This window comes from Cnephaeus nilssonii (genome assembly GCF_951640355.1).
Source record: "Cnephaeus nilssonii genome assembly, chromosome: 13".
Classification (NCBI taxonomy): domain Eukaryota; kingdom Metazoa; phylum Chordata; class Mammalia; order Chiroptera; family Vespertilionidae; genus Cnephaeus; species Cnephaeus nilssonii.
The window spans coordinates 3,898,263-3,921,121 of NC_137084.1; the positions used below are offsets into that span (position 1 = coordinate 3,898,263).

At 51.2% G+C, this 22,859-nt stretch overlaps 1 protein-coding gene across 1 annotated transcript in view; it reads right to left on the reverse strand.

Annotated features, from left to right (window-relative positions):
* Nucleotides 1-22,859, reverse strand: part of LOC307109905 (uncharacterized protein) — an 86,649-nt gene that overhangs the window by 35,075 nt on the left and 28,715 nt on the right. The window contains exons 9-20 of the mRNA XM_079788867.1: nt 19,461-19,569; nt 18,640-18,890; nt 16,326-16,434; nt 15,485-15,735; nt 13,115-13,223; nt 12,273-12,523; nt 9,917-10,025; nt 8,134-8,384; nt 5,949-6,057; nt 5,139-5,389; nt 2,771-2,879; nt 996-1,246 (exon numbers count right to left, since the gene is read on the reverse strand). Of these exons, the coding sequence (XP_079644993.1) occupies nt 996-1,246; nt 2,771-2,879; nt 5,139-5,389; nt 5,949-6,057; nt 8,134-8,384; nt 9,917-10,025; nt 12,273-12,523; nt 13,115-13,223; nt 15,485-15,735; nt 16,326-16,434; nt 18,640-18,890; nt 19,461-19,569 (2,160 nt within the window). The remainder of the gene's footprint in view (nt 1-995; nt 1,247-2,770; nt 2,880-5,138; nt 5,390-5,948; nt 6,058-8,133; nt 8,385-9,916; nt 10,026-12,272; nt 12,524-13,114; nt 13,224-15,484; nt 15,736-16,325; nt 16,435-18,639; nt 18,891-19,460; nt 19,570-22,859) is intronic.

A 22,859-nucleotide genomic window follows, 5' to 3' on the forward strand; every position in this document is an offset into this window, starting at 1 on the left:
CCATGCCAATATCCTACAATGGTCACTTAGCCTGGAAGTTTCTCTGGAATTCACTTCTTTGGCCATCTTTATCCCATGACTTTATTCAAGGTCATCCCGTTACAAATAATGTGACCTCATGTTTTCCTGACCAACCCCAAGACTTCTATCCCACCCACTCCAGGGCCTCTGTGAGCCTCCATGGGGGGGCCACTTGGTCCTGACCGGGGTGAGTAGGGGAGGGGGCTTCCTGACTGGGCTCCTGGGGCCAGAGCTCTGGGGGTGAAAGTGGGAATGGCTCTGTGGTCTGAGCTCTACCTGGGATCCAGCTCTGCAGAGGGAGGTGGTGGCAGAGCTGAGGGGGACGATGGGAAACCATTGCCTCAGGGATCATTGTGCTCTGTGTACTGTTCCCAAGTGCAACCTGGAAACTTCTCTATCTCCACCCCCACCTCAACCTTGAACTCGACTCACAAGTCCAACTGCTACTCAACAGCTCTACCTGGATTTGTTACTGGTCACCTCAAACACCCCATCTGAGCAAGAAATCTAGTTTCTATCTGCAACCTGCTCTACTTCCTGTCATTCCCCTCTATCTACGGATAGATAACCCCATCATTGGTCCTCCAGTCCTGGAGGTCCTGTGATTAAGCAGAAAGACCAGGGACCACTGGGGTTTCAATCCTTACTAGCTGGTATTGGGAAAATGGCAAGGAGGAAGGGGTTAAAGCTGAGCCCAGATCTTATATCAATTTGGGTGCAGAGGGGAGGAGGCAGCACCCAGTTGTTCACACGGCGAAACTGAGGCTCGGGGAGGAAGTGCCCTGTCAGAAGACTCTGAGGGGATGAGTAGAAGACCTAAGTTTTGCTCTCAGATGTGACTCCCAGCCAGGGGAACCCCAAGAGCCCATGTTTGCATCATTCAGGGTAATTTTTCTTCTGGGTAGTTAGGTCTGTCACCCCCATCCCAAGCAGACCTCCAGAAGGTAGAGGGAGCCCACCAGAGAGGGCCTTACCTGCCGGGCGCTGGCCTTGCCATATCTCAGATCGGTGACAAATTGCTCACTGTTGCTGCTCAGATCACTGTACTCCATCTCCTTACCAACCATCTCCTCCGCAATAGTGAGCATGTGCTTTATGCGCCGAGGTTTGTACAGGTGGTCCAAGTGGTTGTTGACTTCATAGGAGCAGTTTTCCACCACTTCCTCAAGGAGCTGCCTTTTCACCACTCCTAAGCCCGTGGGGGCGCCAGCCTCACACTTCTCCCCTGGAATCAGACACACTGGTATCAGCAACTGCAGGGAGGCCAGGGAGGGAGAGAGGACATAAGACAGGGAGGAAGGGCCAGGGGATCACACTATTGAGCTCTGGTGTCTGTCCCTTCACCAATGTGATTGGAGGATTCAATGATTTTGCTCGTTCCCTTAACGAGCTGTGAATACTTTTCATGTTAATCAATGTTGTGATGGTCAGTGGCTGCCACTGTGTTCCGTTATATGAATGGACATCATCTAGTTGACCAAGTCCCTACTATTGGCTGGTCAATAGCTTATCCATTGTAAACAACGGTAGTAAATTGTATTTGTTCATCTTTGCACTTGTGTATTTCAGAAAGAGATCAGAGTTGTTTTAGTCCCATTGGGTTTCAGACTCTGGTGTGCAAATTTCATACATTTCCTCACTAATTCTCCTTTTCAATTTCATGGTGAAACTCTCATCTCCATTTTAGAACCAATATTGGACCCTGAGGCATCATCGGCCTTTTCTGGCCCAGCTCTGGCCACATGGAGAGGCCACACAGCGCTTCCAGCTGGTGGCGTCCAATCCATTGAGCCTGGAGCCCGGGGTTTGCTCTCTAAGGGGAGGGAACTGAGGAGCACACTAACCAGCAGGCTCCTTTATGTGATTCTCGAGGCTGATGCTGCACTTAGCACCGCCCTTGAGGAAGCTCTGCCTGCACACTCACACACAAGCATGACCCGCTCCTCACACTCACACTCCCTGTTCCGAGCCTCCTAAGTGTCGTCTGGATTAGGGGGTTTCGCTTACTATTTGCCATCCATGCTGACAGTTTTCAATCTGTCAGTGTGGGTGACAGCGCATAGAACCCTGGTCAGTTACAAGGAGACTCTTGTGATCATGAGACTGTGTCTGTGCAGCGAGAACGCACACGCTTGCTGTCCGAGGTGTGGGTGCCATTGCTCCGCAGAGCACCAGCCCCTGTGCCTCCCAGTCCGCGGTCTCATCCCAGCACCTTCCTTTCCTGGACGGGACACACGTGTGGGCCCTGCCTTCTCCTCTCACTGCCTGTCATCCTGCTTCTGCTCTCCCTGCGTTACATCAGGGTCCAGGTGCTTGTGTGCATGTGTGTGAGACTCTCTGTGACGTGTGACCTGGGAGAGCTGCTCCGTGGAGGGTGTCCAGGAAACCCTTCACTGTTCTGTGAAGTCCTCTGAGCACAGGACACAGCCTGAGAGGCAGTCCCTCCATGAGACCGGGACACCCAGACACGCTGCTGGTTTAGAGAAATATGTCTGCTCGCCCAGCTACCGGGCCGGAGCTAGAGAGCAACCAATGCGGGCACAACCCGATTCCCTGGGGCCCACGGACCTCTGTCCCTGCTGAGTCAGGACCCGAGGGACCACTGAGATGCCCCCAAGGGACACGGATGTGCAGTGAGCACACGTACTGCTCAGGGAGAACCAACACGGGTTCCAGGGTGGCATTTGGCTTTGAATTGTTCTCGTCATGTTAACAAATCTCTGGAAAGTTACACTATCAACCCCCTTACCTGTGGGAGCCAGGTGGATCACATAACCATCGCCCGCATAGAGGGCCCAGTGTGAGGAGCCGATGCGGGAAATCTCAATCAGGTCCCCAGGCTTGGGCTCTTCATGAAACTGCAAGCAAACAGCCAGCAAGGTGAGACACAGTTCAGGGAGCTGGAGAGGCCCTGGCCGGGAGCTGCAGCTGCGCCTGGGGATTTGCTTACTGATGCTCACCCCATTGGAAGAGTGTGTGTGCGGGGGGTCGGGGGACTCAAGTCCCCTGTGAGGTCCTCAGCCTGCTGTGGCTTGTAGAGGTTGCCCTGGGAGTAACTGGAGGCCTGGAAAAATGACCTTGTACATTGGGAGCATGAAGATTTATACAAATGTGTTTGTAAAGCATGTGGATGTGTATATTGTGCATGGGCATGTTTGGTGTTGTGTATACATGAACACACACAGGGATGCAGCCACGCATATGCAGCTGTACTGCGTATGTGTCTGGAGGGTGGTAACACCACAGCCTGTAGGTAAACCCCCTTCCTTGAGGCTGGGGCCCAGGCCCATCCCCCACAACATTGTGCAGGTGAGTCTGAGCTTCTCTGCTCTCACACACTGACCCTCATGTCTCCATCATGTGTTTGCCCTGGCTGTGCATGTGCCCAACAGGCACCACCTCACACTCTGCCCTCCCAGCCCTGGCACACGGGCCCTTGAAGATGCTGAACTGACAGACAGCAGGTGACAGCATCCTAAGGGCATCTGAGCACTGGAGAAGGCCCTACTGTTGTTGTCCAGCTTCCTGCCCTGGGGACAGGGCTCACAGTCACACAGGAGGTTCTGCCGGCACATTTCCCCCCATAACTGCCACCCTCCCAAGCCCCGGGGAAGGAAGCAGCACCCACGTGCTCAGATGGGGAAACTGAGGATCAGAGAGATAGAGGGACTTGTCTTGGGACACTCAGCTGGCAGTTGCTGTGCTGGGTCTTCTCTGCCCCTTCCCTTCCTTGTCCCCATTCCTCCCTTCATCCCTTGCTCACCTCCTCCCTGCTCCTCAGTGTCCCTGCCCAGGGCACTGCAGCTTCCTGATTTGAGATTTTTCAGTTTATCTTCTGTTTGTGTGTGACCTCAGCAAACCTCCTGCAGCGCTCACCCCAGGAGCACAATCTAGACCAGGGGCCAGCTTCCCTTAGGCCTCATTCCATGCCCATATCCTACAATGGTCACTTAGCCTGGAAGCTTCTCTGGAATCCACTGCTTTGACGATCTTTCCCCCATGACTTTATTCAGGGCCATCCTGTTCCTGATTATGTGACCCCACATTTTCCTGACCAATCCCCCGACTTCTGTCTCACCCACTCCATGGCCTGTGTGAGCCTCCATGGTGGGCCATTAGGTCCTGACGGGGTGAGTAGGGGAGGGGGCTTCCTGCCTGGGCTCCTGGAGCCAGAGCTCTGGGGGTGAATGTGGGAATGGCTCTGTGGTCGGGGCTCTACCTGGGCTCCAGCTCTGCAGAGGGAGGTGGTGGCAGAGCTGAGGGGGACGATGGGAAACCATGGCCTCAGGGATCACTGTGCTCTGTGTACTGTTCCCAAGTGCAGCCTGGAAACTTCTATCTCCACCCCCACCTCAGCCCTGAACTCCAGACTCACACTTTCAACTGCTACTTAACAGCTCTACTTGCATGTCTAATGGTCACCTCAAAACAACCGCACCTGAGTATCAAATCCTTAATTTCCCTCCCAAACCTGCTCCTCCTCCCCTCATTCTCCTCCATCCAGGCTGCCCATCACCCAATCACAGGGGCTGTGAGCCCTGGAGGTGCTGTGGTTCAGCAGAAAGAGCAGGGACCGCTGGGGACTGAGTCCTGCTTCTGCCTCTTAACTAGCTGTGTGTTGGTAAGAGGGAAAGAAGAGAGCGGTAAGGTTGTGCCCAGATGTTACATCACATGTCCTTGAGCTCTCACATAGGCTACGGACATGAGCATCTCTTGACTGAGGGCTCTCTGGGGCCTTAGGACACCTGTCATGGTGCAGGGCTGGCCCACACTTTCCCTGCCTGCACACAGGGCATCAGGGGCTGACTTTAGGGTGGGTCTTGAGACAAAGGGTCCTAAAGGAATAGAGATGGCCAGAGACCCAGAGGTCTCCCAAACATCCCCTCCTTCTGCACATGGGGAAACTGAGGCCAGAGAGGAAGTGACCTGTTTAAAGATTCTTAGTGATCACGATCAGATCTGAGATTTGATCTCAGATATCCTAACTGCTAGCCAGCAGGAAGCAGAGAGCATAATTTTGCATCATTCGGGGAAAATTTTTCTTCCAGTAGTCAGCCCTTTCCCATGATCACAAGTAAACCCTCAGAAGATAGAGGGAGCCTCCAAGAGGGCCTTACCTGTTGGCTGCAGGCCTTGCCATATCTCAGTTCATTGACCAAGTGCTCATAGTTCCTGCTCAGAACACTGTACTCCATCTTCTTACCAACCATCTCAGTCCCAGATCTGAGCACCTCCTTTATGGGCCGAGGTGTGTACAGGTGGTCCAAGTGGTTGTGGACCTTATAGAAGCATTTTCCCACCACATCCACGAAGAGTTCCCGTTTCACCACCCCTAAACCGGTGGGGGCGCCAGCCTCAGAGTTCTCCCCTGGAATCAGACACACTGGTATCAGCAACTGCAGGGAGGCCAGGGAGGGAGAGAGGAGACACAGACAGGGAGGAAGGGCCAGGGGACCACACTATTGAGCTCTGGTGCCTGTCCCTTCACCAATCTGATTTTACTTCTTTTACTTACTGATTTTTCAAGCTAATGAATACTTTGAAGGCCAGAAGCTGCTATTGTTCTCCATTTTATGAATGGACATTATCTAGGAGACCAATCAACCGTAATTGATCATTCTCCTTTATGAGACTTGGACCCCAAGGTACGTTGCTGGAATAATCTCTATGCACACCCAGCTGATGGGCATGGACCTGGAGAGTTCTAAATGCTGATGAAGCCCAGCTTTGCCGAGGCTCATGGGCCTCTTACCCTGCTGTGAGTGGACCCGAGGGACCACTGAGATGCTTCCAAGGATCAGGGACAAAGGTGAGGTCAAGCACACCTCAGGGAGAAACCAACACGGGTTCCCAGGGTAGAATTTGGCTTTGAATTGTCCTTGTCATGTTAACAAATCTCTGGAAAGTTACACTTTCAACCCCCTTACCTGGGGGAGCCAGGTGGATCACATAACCTACTCCCACATAGAGGGCCCAGTGGGAGTTGAAAAATCCAAAAATCTCAATCAGGTCTCCAGGCTTGGGCTCTTCACGAAACTGCAAGAGAACAGCCAGGAAGGTGAGACAGAGTTCAGGGAGCGTCAGAGGCAAATCCAGCTGGGAGTTGTGCTCCGCCTAGGGATTTGCGTACTGATGCTCACCCCATGGGAAGCACGTGTGTGTGTGTGTGTTGTGTGTGGGGGGGAGAGACTCAATTCCCCTGTGCGGTCCTCAGCCTGCTGTAGCTTCTAGAGGTTTCCCTGTGAGTAACTGGAAGCCTGGAAAACTGACCTTGTGCATTGGGAGAGTGAAGATTTGTCCAGAATGTGTATGCAAGGCATGGGTGTGTATCTGTGTTTATTGTGCATAGATATGTTGTATGTCGCATGTACATGTACATACTAGGATGCAGACACGCATATACAGGTGTATTGTGTGTGTGTCTGGAGGGTGGTAATAAAAAAGCCTGTATGTACACCCCCTTCCCTGAGGCTGGGGCCCAGGCCCATCCTCTGCAACATTGTCCAGGTGAGTCTGAGCTTCTCTGCTCTCACACACTGACCCTCATGTCTCCATCATGTGTTTGCCCTGGCTGTTCATGGGCCCAACAGGTACCACCTCACACTCTGCCCTACCAGACCGGCACACGGGCCCTTGAAGATGCTGAACTGACAGACAGCAGGTGACAGCATCCTAAGGGCACCTGAGCACTGGAGAAGGCCCTACTGCTGTTGTCCAGCTTCCTGCCCTGGGGACAGGGCTCACAGTCACACAGCAGGTTCTGCCGGCACAATTCCCCCCAAAACTGCCACCATCCCAAGCCCAGGGGAAGGAAGCAGCACCCACGTGCTCAGCTCAGGAAACTGAGGATCAGAGAGGTAGAGGGACTTGCCTAGGACACTCAGCTGGCAGTGGCTGCTCTGGGTCTTCTCTGCCCCACCCTTCCTGGTCCCCTTTCCTCCCTCCATGTCTTACCACCTCTCCCTGCTCCTGTGTCACTGCTCAGGGCACCACAGCCTCCTGATTTGAGAATTTTTAGTTTAAGGTCCTATTTGTGCGTGACCTCAGCTAACCTCGTGTAGCGCTCACCCCAGGAGCCCAATCTGAGACCAGGGGCCAGCTAACCTTTGCCCTCATTCCATGCCCATATCCTACAATTGTCACTTAGCCTGGAAGCTTCTCTGGAATTCACTTCTTTGTACATCTTTCTCCCATGACTTTATTCAGCATCATCCTGTTCCAAATTATATGACCCCACGTTTTCCTGACCAACCCCCAGACTTCTGCCCACCCACTCCAGGGCCTGTGTGAGCCTCCATGGTGGGGCCACTTGGTCCTGACGGGGGTGGACAGGGGAGGGGGCTTCCTGCCTGGGTTCCTGAGTCCAGAGCTCTGGGGGTGAAAGTGGGAATGGCTCTGTGGTCGGGGCTCTACCGGGGCTCCAGCTCTGCAGAGGGAGGCGGTGGCAGAGCTGAGGGGGATAATGGGAAACCATGGCCTCAGAGATCACTGTGCTCTGTGTACTGTTCCCAAGTGCAGCCTGGAAACTTCTACCTCCACCCCCACCTCAGCCTGAACTCCAGACTCACACCTCCAACTGCTACTCAACAGGTCTACCTGGATGTCTAACTGTTCACCTCAAACATCCCATCGGAGCAAGAAATCCTTAGTTTCTATCTGCAACCTGCTCTACTTCCTGTCATTCCGCTCTTTCTACGGATAGATAACTCCATCATTGGTCCTCCAGTCCTGGAGGTCCTGTGATTGAGCAGAATGACCAGAGACCACTGGGGTTTCAATCCTTACTAGCTTGTGTTGGGAAAATGGCAAGGAGGAAGGGGTTAAAGCTGAGCCCAGATCTTATATCAATTTGGGTGCAGAGGGGAGGAGGCAGCACCCAGTTTTTCACACGGCGAAACTGAGGCTCGGGGAGGAAGAGCCCTGTCAGAAGACTCTGAGGGGATGAGTAGAAGACCTAAGTTTTGCTCTCAGATGTGACTCCCAGCCAGGGGAACCCCAAGAGCCCATGTTTGCATCATTCAGGGTAATTTTTCTTCTGGGTAGTTAGGTCCGTGACCCCCATCCCAGGTAGTCCTCTAGAAGGTAGAGGGAGCCCACCAGAGAGGGCCTTACCTGCCGGGCGCTGGCCTTGCCATATCTCAGATCGGTGACAAATTGCTCACTGTTGCTGCTCAGATCACTGTACTCCATCTCCTTACCAACCATCTCCTCCGCAATAGTGAGCATGTGCTTTATGCGCCGTGGTTTGTACAGGTGGTCCAAGTGGTTGTTGACTTCATAGGAGCTGTTTTCCAACACTTCCTCAAGGAGCTGCCTTTTCACCACCCCTAAGCCCATGCGGGAGCCAGCCTCAGAGTTCTCCCCTGGAATCACACACACGAGTATCAGCAACTGCAGGGAGGCCAGGGAGGGAGAGAGGAGACACAAGACAGGGAGGAAGGGCCACGGATCACACTATTGAGCTCTGGTGTCTGTCCCGTCACCAATGTGATTGGAGGATTCAATGATTTTGCTCGTTCCCTTAACGAGCTGTGAATACTTTTCATATTAATCAATGTTGTGATGGTCAGTGGCTGCCACTGTGTTCCGTTATATGAATGGACATCATCTAGTTGACCAAGTCCCTACTATTGGCTGGTCAATAGCTTATCCATTGTAAACAACGGTAGTAAATTGTATTTGTTCATCTTTGCACTTGTGTGTTTCAGAAAGAGATCAGAGTTGATTTAGTCCCATTGGGTTTCAGACTCTGTTGTGCAAATTTCATACATTCCCTCACTTATCTTCTTTGGAACTTCATGGTAAAACTCTCATCTCCGTTCAACAACTGATATTGGACCCTGAGGCATCATCGGCCTTTTCTGGCCCAGCTCTGGCCACATGGAGAGGCCACACAGCGCTTCCAACTGGTGGTGTCCAATCCCATTGAACCTGGAGCCTGGGATTTGCTAAGAGGAGGGAGCTGAGGAGCACGCTAACCAGCAGGCTCCTTTATGTGTGAGTCTCGAGGCTGATGCTGCATTAGCACTGCCCTTGAGGAAGCACTACCTGCACACTCACACACAAGCAGGACCCGCTCCTCACACTCACCTCCCTGTTCCAAGCCTCCTAAGTGTCGTCTGGATTAGGGGGTTTCGCTTACTATTTGCCATCCATGCTGACAGTTTTCAATCTGTCAGTGTGGGTGACAGCGCATGGAACCCTGGTCAGTTACAAGGAGAGTCTTGTGATCACGAGACGGTGTCTGTGCAGCGAGAACGCACACGCTTGCTGTCCGAGGTGTGGGTGCCATTGCTCTGCAGGGCACCAGCCCCTGTGCCTCCCAGTCCGCGGTCTCATCCCAGACCTTCCTTTCCTGGACGGTACACACGTGTGGGCCCTGCCTTCTGCTCTGACTGCCTGTCATCCTGCTTCTGCTCTTCCTGCGTTACATCAGGGTCCAGGTGCTCGTGTGCGTGTGTGTGAGACTCTGTGACGTGTGACCTGGGAGAGCTGCTCCGTGGCGTGGAGGGTGTTCAGGAAACCCTCTCAGGACGCCCTGTTCTGTGACGTCCTCTAAGCACAGGACACAGCCTGAGAGGCAGTCCCTCCATGAGACCAGGACACCCAGACACGCTGCTGGTTTAGAGAAATCTGTCTGCTTGCCCCGCTAATGGGCATGAGCTGGAGAGTGTCCAATTCAGGCACATCCCATTTTCCCTTGGGTCCACAGACCTCTGTCCCTGCTGAGTCAGGACCCGAGGGACCTCTGAGATGCCCCTGAGGGACACGGATGTACAGTCAGGTCAAGCACTGCTCAGGGAGAACCAACATAGGTTCCAGGGTGGCATTTGGCTTTGAATTGTTCTCATCATGTTAACAAATCTTTGGAAAGTTATACTTTCAACCCCATTACCTGGGGGAGCCAGGTGGATCACATAACCATCGCCCACATAGAGGGCCCAGTGCGAGGAGCCAATGCGGGAAATCTCAATCAGGTCTCCAGGCTTGGGCTCTTCACGAAACTGCAAGAGAACATTCAGGAAGGTGAGACAGAGTTCAGGGAGCTGCAGAGGCCATGGCTGGCAGCTGGGGATTTGCTTACTAATGTTCTCCCCATGGGAAGAATGTGTGTGTGAGTGGAGGGGAGAGGCGGGGGGGGAGGGGGGGACTCATATACCCTGTAATGTCCTCAGCCTGCTGTAGCTTCTAGAGATTGCCCTGTGAGTAACTGGAAGCCTGGAAAACTGACCTTGTGCATTGGGATAGTGAAGATTTTTCCAGAATGTGTAATACATGTGTGTATTGTGCATGGATATGTTGTATGTTGAATTTACATGTATGTACACTAGAATGCAGACATGCATATGTAGGTGTATTGTGTATGTGTCTGGAGGGTCAGAACACAACGGCCTGTATATAAACCCCCTTCCCTGAGGCTATCGCCCTGGCCCATAGCCCACAACATTGTCCAGGTGAGTCTGAGATTCTCTGCTCTCACACACTGACCCTCATGTCTCCATCATGTGTTTGCCCTGGCTGTGCATGGGCCCAACACCCACCACCTCACACTCTGCCCTCCCAGCCCTGGCACACGGGCCCTTGAAGATGCTGAACTGACAGACAGCAGGTGACAGCATCCTAAGGGCACCTGAGCACTGGAGAAGGCCCTAGTGTTGTTGCCCAGCTTCCTGCCCTGGGGACAGGGCTCACAGTCACACAGCAGGCTCTGCCCGCACATTTCCCCCCATAACTGCCACCCTCCCAAGCCCCGGGGAATGAAGCAGCACCCACGAGCTCAGCTGGGGAAACTGAGGATCAGAGAGGTAAAGGAACCTGTCCTGGAACACTCAGCTGGCAGTGGCTGCTCTGGGTCTTATCTGCCCCGTCCCTTCCTGGTCCCTTTTCTTCCCTCCCTGCCTTGCTCACCTCCTCACTGCTCCTCAGTGTCCCAGCCCACGGCACCACAGCTTCTTGAACAGAGAATTTTTACCCTTTCTTCCTGTTTGTGGGTGACCTCAGCAAACCTCCTGCAGCGCTCACCCCAGGAGCCCAATCTGAGACCAGGGGCCAGCTTCCCTTTGCCCCCAATCCATGCCAATATCCAATAATGGTGTTTTAGCCTGGAAGCTTCTCTGAAATCCACTTCTTTGTTCATCTCTCTCTCATGCCTTTGTGTTCCCAATTATGTGACCTCATGTTTTCCTGACCAACCCTCAGACTTCTGTCCCACCCACTCCATGGCCTGTGTGAGCCTCCATGGTGGGGCCACTTGGTGGTGACGGGGGTGAGTAGGGGAGGGGCTTCTTGCTGGGCTCCTGAGGCCAGAGCTCTGGGTGTGAAAGTGGGAATGGCTCTGTGGTCGGGGCTCTACCGGGGCTCCAGCTCTGCAGAGGGAGGTGGTGGCAGAGCTGAGGGGGACGATGGGAAACCATGGCCTCAGGGATCACTGTGCTCTGTGTACTGTTCCCAAGTGCAGCCTGGAAACTTCCATCTTCACCCCCACACCTCAGCCTGAAACTAAACTCACAATCCAATTGGTACTCAACAGGTCCACCTGGATCTGTAACTGGTCATTTCAACGCCCCTCATGAGCATCAAATCCTTAATTTCCCTCCTAAACATGCTCCTCTCCCCTCATTCTCCTCCATCCAGGCTGCCCATCACCCAATCACAGGGGCTGTGAGCCCTGGAGGTGCTGTGGTTCAGCAGAAAGAGCAGGGACCCCTGGGGATTGAATCCTGCTTCTGCCTCTTAACTCGCTGTGTGTTGGTAAGAGGGAAAGAGGAGAGCGGTAAGGCTGCGCCCAGACCTTACATAACATGTTCTTGAGCACCTATATATGCCACAGACCTTGAGCATCTTTGCCTGAGGGCTCTCTGGAGCCTTAGGAGACCTGTCAAGGTGCAGGGTTGGCCCAGACCTATCCCTGACAACACACAGGGCATAAGGAGGTTCCTTTAATGTAGGTTTTAGAGGCAAAGGATTGTAAAGCAATAGAGGTGACCAGAACCTCAGAGGTCCTCCAAATATCCCCTCTTTCTGCACATGGGAAACTGAGGCCAGAGAGGAAGTGACCTGTCCAAAGACCCTGAGTGGATCAGAAATGGTCCTGAGGTTTGATCTCAAACATCCTAACTGCTAGCCAGCAGGAAGCAGAGAGCATAGTTTTATATCATTTGGGGTAGTTTTTCTTTTGGATGCAGAGGCCTGAAACTGCCTCCCCAAGGAGACCTCCAGAAGGGAGTTGGAGCCCCCACAGAGGGCCTTACCTGCCGGCTGCTGGCCTTGCCGTATCTCAGATCAGTGACGAAGTGCTCACTGTTCCTCCTCAGAACACTGTACTCCATCTCCTTACCAACCATCTCCTTCCCAGATCTGATCATCTCCTGTATGGGCCGAGGTTTGTACAGGTGGTCCAACTGGTTGTTCACCTTATAGGAGCTGTTTTCCAACGCTACTGCAAGGAGCTCCCTTTTCACCACCCCTAAGCCGGTGGGGGCGCCAGGCTCACACTTCTCCCCTGGAATCAGACACACTGGTATCAGCAACTGCAGGGAGGCCAGGGAGGGAGAGAGGAGACACAAGACAGGGAGGAAGGGCCAGGGGATCACACTATTGAGCTCTGGTGTCTGCCCCGTCACCAATGTGATTGGAGGATTCACGGATCTTACTCTTTTACTTAATGAGCTGTGACTACTTTCTCAAGCTCATGAATACTGTGATGCTCAGTGGCTGCTATTGTGCTCCATATTATGAATGGACATCATCTAGTTGACCAACCCACCGTCATTGACCCTTCTCCTTTATGAGACTGTGGGCACCCAGAGACACTGCTGGTTTAGAGAAATCTGTCTGCTCGCCCAGCTAATGGACATGGAGCTGGAGAGCATCCAATGCTGCCCCAGCCGAGTTTCAATGGGGCACACGAACCTCTTTCCCTGCTGAGTCAGGACCCAAGGGACCACTGTGATGCCTCTAAGGGACAAGGATGTACAGTGAGGACAAGCACTGCCCAGGGAGAACCAAAACTGGTTCCCAGAGTGGCATTTGGCTTTGAATTGTTCTCTTCATGTTAACAAATCTCTGGAAAGTTACACTTTATCCCCCTTACCTGGGGGAGCCAGGTGGATCACATAACCATCGCCCACATAGAGGGCCCAGTGCGAGGAGCCGATGCGGGGAATCTCAATCAGGTCTCCAGGCTTGGGCTCTTCAAGAAACTGCAAGAGAACAGCCAGGAAGGTGAGACAGAGTTCAGGGAGCTGCAGAGGCCCTGGCTGGGAGATGCAACTCCACCTGGGGATTTGCTTACTGATGCTCATCCCATGGGAAGAGTGTGTGTGTGGGGGGGGGGGTATGGGGGGCGAGAACTCTTGTCCCATGTGAAGTCCTCAGCCTGCTGTAGCGTCTAGAGGTTGCTCTGTGAGTAAATGGAAGACTGGAAAAATGTACTTGTACATTGGGAGAGTGAAGATTTCTCCATAATGTGTGTGTAATGCATGTGTATCTGTGTGTGTATTAAGCATGGATATGTTGTATACATGCACACACAGAGGGATGCAGACACACATATGCAGGTGTATTGTGTATGTGTCTGGAGGTGGTAACACCACAGCCTGTATGTAAACCCACTTCCCTGAGGCTGGGGCCCAGGCCCATCCCCTGGAACATTGTCCAGGTGAGTCTGAGCTTCTGTGCTCTCACACACTGACCCTCATGTCTCCATCATGTGTTTGACCTGGCTGTGCATGGCCCCAACACCACCACCTCACACTCTGCCCTCCCCAGCCCCGGCACACAGGCCCTTGAAGATGCTGAACTGAAGATGCTGAACTAATCCAGTGGCTGGATTAAAGCTCTGCCCAGACCTTACAGACAGCAGGTGACAGCACCCTAAGGGCACCTGAGCATTGGAGAAGGCCCTACTGTTGTTGCCCAGCTTCCTGCCCTGGGGACAGGGCTCACAGTGCCACAGCAGGCTCTGCCGGCACATGTCCCACCATAACTGCCACCCTCCCAAGCCCAGGGAAACTCAGCTGGCAGTGGCTGTTCTGCGTCTTCAATAGCCCATCCCTTCCAGGTCCCCTTTCCTCCCATCTTTGCTTACCTCCTCCCTGCTCCTCACTGTCCCTGCTCAGGACAGAACAGCTTCCTAATTTGAGAATATTCAGTTTATCTTCCTGTTTATGTCTGACCTCAGCAAACCTCATGTATTGTTTACCTCAGGAGCCCAATCTGAGACCAGGGGCCAGCTAACCTTTGCCCTCAGCCCATGCCAATATCCAAATATGGTCATTTAGCCTGGAAGCTTCTCTGGAATCCACTTCTTTGTTCATCTTTCCCCCATGTCTTTATTCAGGGTCATCCTGTTCCCGATTATGTGACCCCACGTTTTCCTGACCAACCCCCAGACTTCTGTCCCACCCACTCCAGGGCCTGTGTGAGCCTCCATGGTGGGGCCACTTGGTCCTGATGGGGGTGGGTAGGAGAGGGGGCTTCGTGCCTGGGCTCCTGGGGCCAGAGCTCTAGGGGTGAAAGTGGGAATGGCTCTGTGGTCGGGGCTCTACCTGGGCTCCAGCTCTGCAGAGGGAGGTGGGGCAGAGCTGAGGGGGACGATGGGAAACCATGGCCTCAGGGATCACTGTGCTCTGTGTACTGTTCCCAAGTGCAGCCTGGAAACTTCTATCTCCTCCCCCACCTCAGCCCTGTACTCCAGACTCATAATCCAACTGCTACTCAACAGGTCAACCTGGATGTCTAACCGGTCACCTCAAAACACCCCTCATGAGCATCAAATCCTTAATTTCCCTCCCAAAGTTGCTCCTCCTCTCCTCATTCTCCTCCATCTAGGGTACCTATCACCCAATCACAGAGGCTGTGAGCCCTGGAGGTGCTGTGGTTCAGCAGAAAGAGCAGGGACCACTGGGGACTGAATCCTGCTTCTGCCTCTTACTAACGGTGTGTTTGTGACAATGAACTCAGAGGAGCGAAGAGTGGCTGGATTAAAGCTCTGCCCAGACCTTACATAACATGTTCTTGAGCTCTCACATAGGCCACAGACCTTGAGCATCTTTTTCCCGAAGGCTCTATGGGGCCTTAGGACACCTGTCATGGTCAAGGTCGGCCCAGACTTTCCTGGACAGCACACAGGGCATCAGGAGCTGCCTTTAGGGTGGATCCTAGATGCAAAGCATCGTAAAGGGAAAGAGCTGGCCAGAGCCCCAGAGGTCCTCCAAGCATCTCCTCCTTCTAGACATTGGGAAACTGAGGCCAGTGAGGAACTGACCTGTTTAAAGACCCTGAGTGGATCAGGAACAGACCTGAGATTTGTTCTCAGACATCCTAACACCCAGCAAGCTGGAAGCAGAGATCATATATTTGCATCATTTTTGGTAATTTTGTCTTCTGGGTAGTCATCTCTGTCACCCCCACCCTAAGCAGACCTCCAGAGGGAGAGGGAGCCCCCCAGAGAGGGCCTTACCTGCCGGCTGTAGGCCTTGCCATATCTCAGATCGGTGACAAAGTGCTCAGAGTTCCTGCTCAGAACACTGTACTCCATCTCCTTACCAACCATCTCATTCCCAGAACTGAGCATCTCCTTTATGGGCCGAGGTTTGTACAGGTGGTCCAAGTGGTTGTTGACCTGATAGAAGAAGTTTCCTACGACTTCCACGAGGAGCTCCCTTTTCACCACCCCTAAGCCGGTGGGGGCGCCAGCCTCAGAGTTCTCCCCTGGAATCAGACACACGAGTATCAGCAACTGCAGGGAGGCCAGGGAGGGAGAGAGGAGACACAGACAGGGAGGAAGGGCCAGGGGATCACACTATTGAGCTCTGGTGTCTCTCCCTTCACCAATGTGATTGGAGGATTCACGGATTTTACTCATTTTACTTAATGAGCTGTGACTACTTTTTCAAGCTAATGAGTATTCTGATCGTCAGTGGCTGCTATAGTGCTACATGGTATGAATGGACGTCATCCAGTTAACCAATCCACCATCACTGATCCTTCTTCTTTATGAGACCGGAACACCCAGAGACGCTGCTGGTTTCATGAAATTTGTCCGCATGCCCAGGTAAAGGGCCAGAGCTGGTGAGCTCTGAATACTGATGCAGCCCGTCTTCACTGGGGTCTACCGACCTCTTTCCCTGCTGTGTGAGTGCCTGCAGGATCACTAAGATGCATCCAACGGACATGGATGAAGGGGGAACCCCAGCACAGCTCAGGGAGAACCAACACTGGTTTCCAGGTTGGCATTTGGCATTCAATTGTTCTCGTCATGGTAACAAATCTTTGGAAAGTTACACTTTCAACCTCCTTACCTGGGGGAGCCAGGTGGATCACATAACCATCGCCCGCATACAGGGCCCAGTGTGAGGAGCCGATGCGGGAAATCTCAATCAGGTCCCCAGGCTTGGGCTCTTCACAAAACTGCAAGAAAACAGCCAGGAAGGTGAGACAGAGTTCAGGGAGCTGCAGAGGCCCAGCTGGGAGCTACAGCTCTGCCTGGGGATTTGCTTACTGATGCTCACCCCATGGGAACAATGTGTGTGTGGGGGGGACTCTTATCCCCTATGTGGTCCTCAGCCTGCTGTAGCTTTTAGAGATTGCCCTGTGAGTAACTGGAAGCCTGGAATAATGTCCTTGTACATTGGGACAGTGAAGATTTGTCCAAAATGTGTGTGTAATGCATGTGTGTCTGTGTGTATTGCGCAAGGATATGTTGTGTTTTCTGTGCACATGCACACACACAGAGATGCAGACACACATATGCAGGTGTATTGTGTATGTGTCTGGGGGGTGATAACACAACAGCCTGTATGTACACCCCCTTCCCTGAGGCTGGGGCCCAGGCCCATAGCCCACAACATTGTCCAGGCGAGTCTGAGCTTCTGTGCTCTCACACACTGACCCTCATGTCTCCATCATGTGTTTGTCCCGGCTGTGCATGGGCCCAACACCCACCACCTCACACTCTGCCCTCCCAGCCCCGGCACACGGGCCCTTGAAGATGCTGAACTGACAGACAGCAGGTGACAGCATCCTAAGGGCACCTGAGCACTGGAGAAGGCCCTAGTGTTGTTGCCCAGCTTCCTGCCCTGGGGACAGGGCTCACAGTCACACAGCAGGCTCTGCCGGCACATTTCCCCCCATAACTGCCACCCTCCCAACCCCAGGGGAAGGAAGCAGCACCCACGTGCTCAGCTGGGGAAACTGAGGATCAGAGAGGTAGAGGGACTTGCCCAGGACACTCAGCTGGCAGTGGCTGCTCTGGGTTTTCTCTGCCCCGTCCCTTCCTGGTCCCCTTACAGGGCACCACAGCTTCCTGATTTGAGAATATTTCAGTTTTTCCTTCTGTTTGTGGGTGACCTCAGCAAACCTCCTGCAGCGCTCACCCCAGGAGCCCAATCTGAGTCCAGGGGCCAGCTTCCCTTTGCCCTCATTCCATACCCATATCCTACAATGGTCACTTATCCTGGAAGCTCCTGGAATTCATTTTTTTGTTCATGTATCCTCCTTGACTTTATTCAGGGCCATCTCGTTCCAGATTATGTGACCCCACGTTTTCCTGACCAACCTCCAGACTTCTGTCCCACTCACTCCAGGGCCTGTGAGCCTCCATGGTGGGGTCACTTGGTCCTGATGGGAGTGGGTAAGGGATGGGGTTTTGTGCCTGAGTTCCTCTGGCCAGAGCTCTGGGGGTGAAAGTGGGAATGACTCTGTGGTTGGGGCTTTACCTGGGCTCCAGCTCTGCAGAGGGAGGTGGTGGCAGAGCTGAGGGGGGACTATGGGAAACCATGGCCTCAGGGATCACTGTTCTCTGTGTACTGTTCCCAAGTGCATCCTGGAAACTTCTATCTCCACCCCCACCTCAGCCCTGAACTCCAGACTCACAATCCAACTGCTACTCAACAGGTCTACCTGGGTGTTTAACTGGTCACCTCAACCCCCCTCATGAGCATCAAATCCTTAATTTCCCTCCAAACCTCCTCCTCCCCTCATTCTCCTCCATCCAGGCTGCCCATCACCCAATCACAGGGGCTATGAGGCCTGGAGGTGCTGTGGTTCAGCAGAAAGAGCCGGGACCACTGGGGATTGAATCCTGCTTCTGCCTCTTAACTCGCTGTGTGTTGGTAAGAGGGAAAGAGGAGAGCGGTAAGGCTGTGCCCAGACCTTACATAACATGTTCTTGAGCTCTTACATAGGCCACAGACCTGAGTATCTCTTGCCTGAGGGCTCTCTGGGGCCTTAGGACACCTGTCACTGTGCAGGGCTGGCCCACACTTTCCCTGACAGCACACAGGGCATCAGGAGCTGCCTTTAGGGTGGGTCTTAGAGACAAAGGATCCTAAAGGGGTTGAGGTGGCCAGAGCCCCAGAGGTCTCCCAAACATCCCCTCCTTCTGCACATGGGGAAACTGAGGCCAGAGAGGAAGTTACCTTTTCAAAGCCCCTGAGTGGATAAGGAATAATCCTGAGATTTGATCTCAGACATCCTAACTCCCAGCCAGCAGGAAGCATGGAGCATAATTTTACATCATTTGGGGTAGTTTTTTCTTTTGGATGCAGAGGCCTGATACCGCCTTCCCAAGCAGACCTCCAGAAGGGAGAGGGAGCCCCACACAGAGGGCCTTACCTGCCGGCTGCAGGCCTTCCCATATCTCAGATCGGTGACAAAGCGCTCACTGTTCCTGCTCAGAACACTGTAATCCATCTCCTTACCAACCATCTCCTCCGCAGACCTGAGCATCTCCTTTATGGGCCGAGGTTTGTACAGGTGGTCCAGGTAGTTGTTCACTTTACAGTAGCAGTTTTCCACTACTTCCAGGAGGAGCTGCCTTTTCACCACCCCTAAACCGGTGGGGGATCCAGCCTCAGAGTTCTCCCCTGGAATCAGACACACTAGTATCAGCAACTGCAGGGGAGGCCAGGGAGGGAGACAGAAGACACAAGATAAGGTAGAAGGGCCAGGGATTACACTATAAGCTCTGATGTCTGTCCCTTCACCAATGTGATCGGAGGATTCACGGATCTTACTCTTTTACTTAATGAGCTGTGACTACTTTCTCAAACTAATGAACACTGTGATGCTCAGTGGCTGCTATGGACATCATGTAGTTGACCAATCCACTGTCATTGACCCTTCTCCTTTATGAGACTGTGGGCACACAGAGATGCTGCTGTTTTCATGAAATCTGTCTACACACCCAACTGAAGGTCATAAAGCTGGAGAGCATCCAATACGGGCGCAGCCCAGCTTCCCTGTGGCCCACGCCTCTTTCCCTGCTGTGTCAGGACCTGAGGGACCACTGTGATCCCTTTAAGGGACATGGATGTACCATGTGCACAAGCACAGCTCAGGGAGAACCAACACTGGTTCTCAGGGTGGCATTTGGCTTTGAATTGTTCTCATCATGGTAACAAATCTTTGGAAAGTTACACTTTCAACCCCCTTACCTGGGGGAGCCAGGTGGATCACATAACCATCGCCCGCATAGAGGGCCCAGTGTGAGGAGCCGATGTGTAAAATCTCAATCAGGTCTCCAGGTTTGGGCTCTTCACAAAACTGCAAGAGAACAGCCAGGAAGGTGAGACAGAGTTCAGGGAGCTGCAGAGGCCCAGCTGGGAGCTAAACCTTCGCCAAAGGATTTGCTTACTGATGTTCACCCCATGGGAAGAATGTGTGTGTGTATGTGGCAGGGGTGGGGGGTGTTTTGGGGACTCTTGTCTCCTGTGATGTCCTCAACCTGCTGTCGCTTCTAGAGGTTAATCTCTGAGTAACTGGATGCCTGGAAAAATGACCTTATACTTTGGGGGAGGGAAGTTGTGTCCAGAATGTGTGTGCAATACATGTGTGTTATCTGTGTATTGTGCATGGATATTTTTTGGGGGGGTTGTTTGTTTTTTACAATATCCTATCTAATAAAAGAGTAATATGCAAATTGACCATCACTCCAACACACAAGATGGCTGTCCCCCATGTGGTCAAAGATGGCTGCCTCCATGTGGGCACAAGATGGCCACCACAAGATGACCAGCAGGGGAGAGCTGTTGGGAGGGACCAGGCCTGCAAGGGAGGGATGTTGGGGGCAATCAAGCCTTCAGGGGAGGGCAGTTAGGGGTGACCAGGCATGCAGGGGAGGGCAGTTGTGGGGGGGGGACCAGGCCTGCAGGGAAGGGCAGTTAGGGGTGACCAGGCCTGCAGGGGAGGGCAGTTAGAGGTACCAGGCCTGCAGGGGGGGGCAGTTAGGGGCAATCAGGCTGGCAGGGGAGCAGTTAGGCATCAATCAGGCTGGCAGGCAGAAGTGGTTAGGGGCAATCAGGAAGGCAGGCAGGCGAGCAGTTGGGATCCAGCAGTCCTGGATAGTGAGAGGGATGTCCCAGATTGGAGAGGGTGCAGGCTGGGCTGAGGGACACACACACTCCCGTGCAGGCATTTCGTGCACTGGACCTTGAGGACAAAATAAATCTATTACCAGATTGTAGATACAAAATAATTAGCTATTTATTAATGTTTCAAGAAAAATGATCTTAAATATAATTATATTCCTTGCAATAAACATTAATATTTCAAGAAAAAAAGATTTTAAGTATAATAATATTACCAAAACTGTACTTATATAGTCCCAATATAATATCACAAAAGTTGTAGGAAATATTCATAATCTGCAAATAACTGGATTACTTCAATGATATTCTAAAATATATTTTTATCTGGCTCTATTTTTTTTATCGGTTTATATTGTTCATTATATTCCACAAATGAGTGAGATCATGTGACATTTATTTTTCTCTGGCTTATTTCACTTAACATAATGCTCTCCAGTTCCATCCATGCTGTTGCAAATGGTAAGAGTTCCTTCTTCGTTACAGCAGCGTAGTATTCCATTGTGTAGATGTTCTACAGTTTTCTAATCCAGTCTTCTACTGATGGGCACTTAGGCTGTTTCCAAATCTTAGCTATGGTGAATTGTGCTGCTATGAACATAGGGGTGCATACATCCTTTCTGATTGGTGTTTCCGATTTCTCGGGATATATTCCTAGAAATGGGATTCCTGGGTCAAATCGAATTCCAACTTTAATTTTTTCAGGAAACTCCATACTCTTTTCCACAGTGGCTGCACCAGTCTGCATTCCCACCAGCAGTGCACGATTGTTCCTTTTTCTCTGCATCCTCGCCAGCACTTGTCGTTTGTTGATTTGTTGATGGTAGCCATTCTGACAGGTGTGAGATAGTACCGCATTGTCTTTTTTGATTTGCATCTCTCAGATGATTAGTGACTTTGAGCATGTTTTCATATGTCTCTTGGTCTTCCTTATGTCTTCTTTCGAAACGTATCTATTTAGGGCCATTGCCTATTTTTTGATTGGCTTGTTTATCTTCCTTTTGTTAAGTTGTATGAGTTCTCTGTAAATGTTGGAGATTAAACCTTATCAGTGATAACATTGACAAATATGTTCTCCCATGCTGTGGGCTTTCTTGTTGTTTTGTTGTTGGTTTCTTTTACTGTACAGAAGTTTTTTATTTTGATGTAGTCCCATTTGTTTATTTTCTCCTTAGTTTCCATTGCCCTAGGAGCTGTATCGGTAAAGATATTGCTATGACATATGTCTGCTATTTTGTTGCTTATGGAGCCTTCTAAGATTTTTATGGTTTCCCATCTTACATTTAGTCCTTTATCCATTTTGAGTTTATTTTTATGTATGGTATAAGTTGGTGGTCTAGTTTCATTTTTTTTGCATGTATCTGTCCAATTTTCCCTACACCATTTATTGAAGAGACTATCTTGTCTCTATTGTATGCTCTTGCCTCCTTTGTCAAATGTTAAGTATAATGGCTTGGGTCGATTTCTGGGTTCTATGTTCGGTTCCACTGTTCTATATGTTTGCTCTTGTGCCAGTTTTACCAGGAAGTTTTGAGAACAGTGGCTTTGTAATATAGCTTGATATCTGGTATTGTGATCCCTCCAATTTTGTTCTTCTTTCTCAGGATTGCTGCAGCTATTCGGGGTCTTTTTTAATTCCATATAAATATTTTTGAGAGTTTGTTCTAGGCCTGTGAAATATGCCATCAGTATCTTAATGGAGATAGCATTGAATCTATAGACTGCTTTGGGTAGTGTGGACATTTTAATGATGTTTATTCTACCAATCCATGAACACATTATATTCTTCCATTTGTTTATGTGTTCCTCTAGCTCGTTTTTCAACATCCTGTAGTTTTCTGAGTACAGGTCTTTTACCTCCTTAGTTAAGTTTATTCCTGGGTATCTTAATTTTTTGTTGAAATGGTAAATGGTATTATTTTTTTAGTTTCTATTTCTGTGAGTTCATTATTGGTATATAGAAAAGCCATCGAATTTTAGGTGTTAATTTTGTATCCTACTACATTGCTGAATTCATTTATTAAGTTTAATAGTTTTTTGATGGAGTCTTTAGGGTTTTCTAGTTTTCAATGTACAGTATCATGTCATCTTTGAATAACAACAGTTTTACTTCTTCTTTTCCAATTTGGATACCTTTTATTTCTTCTTCTTGTGTGATCACTATAGCTAGCACTTTCAGTACTATAAGAACAGGAGTGATGCAAGTGGGCATCTTGTCTTTTTCCTGTTCATAGGGGAAATGGTTTTAGTTTTTGCCCATTGAGTATGATGTTGGCTGTAGGTTTGTCATATATGACCTTTATCGTGTTGAGATATACTCCCTCTATTCCCACTTTGCTGAGAGTTTTTATCAAAAATGGGTGTTGGATTTTTTCAAATGCTTTCTCTGTGTCTATTGATATGATCATGTGATTTTTGTCTTTCAATTTGTTTATGTGATGTATCACGTTTATTGATTTGTGAATATTG